Below are 3,830 nucleotides of genomic sequence, written 5' to 3' on the forward strand. Positions count from 1 at the left end.
TAGGTGGAAGCACTGGATCCCATTCACTACAACAACCAGACTTGATTTGTACAGAGAAGTATGGTATGGTCAAGCGGCGTACTTGGGGTGGAATCAAATCTGCCACCAAGTCAGTGCCACCCTTGCACCATTTACTCACACACTGTGCACTACCCTACCTCCCCAAACAATGGAGTGAGAGCACGAGCAGGAGCAGAAGCTCCGGGGAAGAGATTAGAGGTGGAGAAGAATGGAGCAGAGGAGGAAAAGGAAACGAACCACCAAGATCCACAGCTCAAATGAGGAAATTCTTTGCTCCAAGAATATCACAAAGAATTTGACAGGGAAAAGAATCACAGCACATTGCGTCCTCAACAGCAATCCACAGCACATTGCTCATCTTCACAAGCAAAAAGAAACAAAAGAATGTTGCTTTGATCCATGTCATTGATGCCAACCCATCGCATCTCAGCCCCTGCACATCTCCTGCCGCCTCTCCTGCGCCACCTCGCCGGCGGTGACGGAGGAGGCCCTGGGAGTATTCGTCACCGAGTAGAACATGACGTCGCTCACGCTCCTCCGCGCCGAGACCACCATCCCCGGCTGCAGCAGCTGGGACCGCTTGCAGTGCGCGATGGCGCCCTGGATGGCGCCTTCCTCCGACCCGGCGCTGCTGCTCCGCTTCAGCGCCGGCGCCGCCGGCGCAGCCGCCCGGAAGAAGAACCCGTTGGCATTGCCGCAGGACGGCGTCGATGAAGACGACGAGGACGACGAGGAGCACAGCGGCGAGGTCCCCGGCGCCTTGGTCGCCACCAGCCGCACCCGCCGGATGATGCCGGAGAAGGACTTGCGGTGGTGGCACACCTCCTCCTGGTCCAGGAAGCTCCCCCTCGCGCTGACGCTGCCGATGCCATTGCCATTGGCCGTGCCGTCGACGACGATGTCGCTCGGCGTCGGCCTTGCCAGGAAGAAGGACCTGATGTACTCCCTCGACGCCCACCGCTTCACCACCTTGAGCTTCTTAGCCCAAGACGGCTTCTTGGCCGCGCACGCCTTGCCGGCCGCGGCGGCGTCTCCGCCCTCCGATGCCGCATCCGATTCCACTTCCCTCTTATCGACGACCCCTTGCAGCGTCTGCGCCGGCTGCTGCTCCTGGAGCAGCCTCTGCACGAGCTGCAGCCGCGGCGGCAGGTGGAGCGGCAGCAGGTTGCCCTTGTAGAAGAGCTCGTCGGCGGGGGACGCGAACGCCGGCTCCCTGAGCTTGGTGCTGCCGGCTGCGGTGCTCTGGAACTCGAAGCGTGGAGAGGAGGGCGGCATCGGCGTGGCGGCCGGGGTGAGGTCCATGTCGATGTAGTCGTCCTGGATCACCATTGTGGGCGGCCTCGCCATTGCTGATGGAATGGCAGTGCCAGCTTTGGAGCTTGGTTGGAGTTTGGGAGGGAGGAGGGGGGATTGGAATTTTGGAGGGATGAAGACACTCAAGACAGTGAGGTGTGGTAGATGACTCTTCAGACTTCAGAGAGATGGGAGATGGTTTATAGGGTTTTGGGCTGTTCGTGTCCTTGTGCAGTTTGTGTTGTTGGGCAGGGGAATGGAGTTATCAGATATGGAAACTTGCAATTATGGAAATGCAAATGCAGATGCAGGGAGGTTATTGCAGTGATCTGGCAAGAGAGGAGTGCGTGAGGCTCTGTTCTGTTATGTCTCTCTCTTGCAAGCTACTGAAATAGAAGTGGCTCTGATGATGATGAATCGGTTAGGATCACGTTGCTTTTGCTTGGCTCATTTTGGGTTGGCATTTGCATTAGTTTTGGGTTTTGGTTTGGCAAATTGGCCCCTCCTCATCTTTTCTCTTTGATGGACTGTGTTGCTGGTAGGAGGCAAAGCGTGGCACAAGACCAGCTGCCTCTTATTATGCGTTCTTTATATCTAACTAATCCTTGTTCTTCTTTATTGGATGGAATTTTCAGCTTATACACAAACAACTCTCTCATTAGTACATGTATGGTGTATGCTTGATGCTTTATCGGAACAAATCTTTTGGTGATGGCAGTAAAACAGTGAATTGTTCCCTCTGGCAAGTCATGCCCATCAAACCTTTGTCGCAGGGATAACACGGCATTCGATTCAATTCAATGCGATGCCGGCCTTGTTTCTGACCGAACCGTGCCCATGCTACCAAGGAAAGGAGGAGCAGAGGAGGCTTGCAGCAAGCAAAGGCAACGAGTGTGGCGTGGCTCAACGTTCCAGGACTGAAAGGCAGGCGGTCAAAAGAGACTCCAACGGTTAAAGATGCAGCAGGGCACTTAGTGTTAAGACGGCACTGTTAGTCGGTAAAACCACCGCCTGGATGGGATGGTAATAAGCTTTCCGAAAGCCTGGCGTGGCATTGGCAGAACTCCAGTCTCCAACCAAACCAAATCATCACCATGTCCATGTTTGATGTTTCTCTCTCACACACATCAGACACATGCAGCAATGCAAATGCAATGGTGGCCAGTGGCCACCAACCGGAGAGAGAGATGGGTTTGCTCTGCTCGCTTGTTTCTTATCTTTATCCCTTCCCTTGGACTGATGTTACAGTGGGGGGGTTAAAGTTAAACATGCTTTTATCTCACTACTCTACTGTTGGGGGGTGCACAGCACAGGGTGCTTATTAAAAGTTGCAGTAGGCATGTTCATTCCAGTCACAAGAGGGAAGTTAAAACTTTGTTTGACCAGCCTTTGGCCTTGCTCTCGTGTCTGGTCCAGTTCCAGTCCAAAAGGCAACCCTTGCCTAGCCTAGATAGCTGTGCACCTGCACCCCTCTGGAGCAGGACAAGGAGTGTGTGACTCACTCCCACACACTGTGCACGACCACTTGGTTTAGTGTTTACTAGTCTGAGCCCATAATTTTTAGGATTAACTAACCCATTGTTTAAGCCGGATTAGTATCTAAAAGCTACGAGGGAGAGAGCACCAGTCCTCCTAGTACTGTTAACATATTGCTAGTAAGCTGGATTAGTATCTACTACCAGTAGTTTATTTGTATGTGAAGACTGTCAGGGAGTGACCTTAGTATGATAATGATTCAGCCCATAAGATTGAGATTGCACTAGGATTCGAGATCCATGCCAACGAAGGCAATGGATTGCCTATGCTTTTTTTTTCCTTCTTTCAAAACAGCAACTGTTTTGCATATAATTCTTTTTTTTTTCCCTTTGAAGCAAGCAGTTGTTTTATGCTTGGCAGGTAGCAACAACCTGTGGCTTTGGAGCCAATCAAGATATCTGGAACACTTTTGCTGCCCTCCTTTCATTTCAAGCAAGAAAAAGAGGAGATCAGTTTATGTTGTAGCGCTCAAATAAAACAAAATAGCATAGTGATCTTGCCCACTTGGCCTAGGTTGTAATTTGATTCGAGATCAACCTCAGTACTTGCTACGAATACGTGCAGTTTAGGCTTTCTTGCTTTCGAAAAGGAGTGCAGTTTAGAGTTTTAGACCACGCCAGAACCCTCGTCTTTACTTTCTTTCATCTTACCAGGTGTGTGAGTGTGTCCAGCACACCATCTGATGATCTAGAAGCAGTCGGCCGTCGAAGTACTGGCTGACGAAACAAGTTGCTTGTGGACACTACGTAGTTCTTTTTGCTCACGTTTCTTTTCTTTTAAAATGTGGTCATGGTTTATTTGTAGGGAATATTCAGAACCTGCAGCAAACTTATTCGCTGCTTACATTGGTAGCAAGAAAAAAAAATGGTGTGGTGAATTGGTGATGCTCTATGTCTGTTGGAGTTCATGACCACACATGTTGCAATGGGAATGGGCGGGTAAAGTTATGTTTACCATAAGAAGAACAAAGAAAAATTCAT

At 50.7% G+C, this 3,830-nt stretch overlaps 1 protein-coding gene across 1 annotated transcript; it reads right to left on the reverse strand.

Annotated features, from left to right (window-relative positions):
• On the reverse strand, nucleotides 1-1,831 carry LOC117850708 (probable membrane-associated kinase regulator 3). The gene has a single exon (XM_034732567.2). The coding sequence runs from the start codon at nucleotides 1,366-1,368 to the stop codon at nucleotides 448-450; it is 921 nt and encodes a 306-aa protein (XP_034588458.1). The 5' UTR covers nucleotides 1,369-1,831; the 3' UTR covers nucleotides 1-447.
• Nucleotides 1,832-3,830: the final 1,999 nt, after the last annotated feature.

This window comes from Setaria viridis, chromosome 3, assembly GCF_005286985.2.
Source record: "Setaria viridis chromosome 3, Setaria_viridis_v4.0, whole genome shotgun sequence".
In the NCBI taxonomy this organism is placed as follows: Eukaryota; Viridiplantae; Streptophyta; class Magnoliopsida; order Poales; family Poaceae; genus Setaria; species Setaria viridis.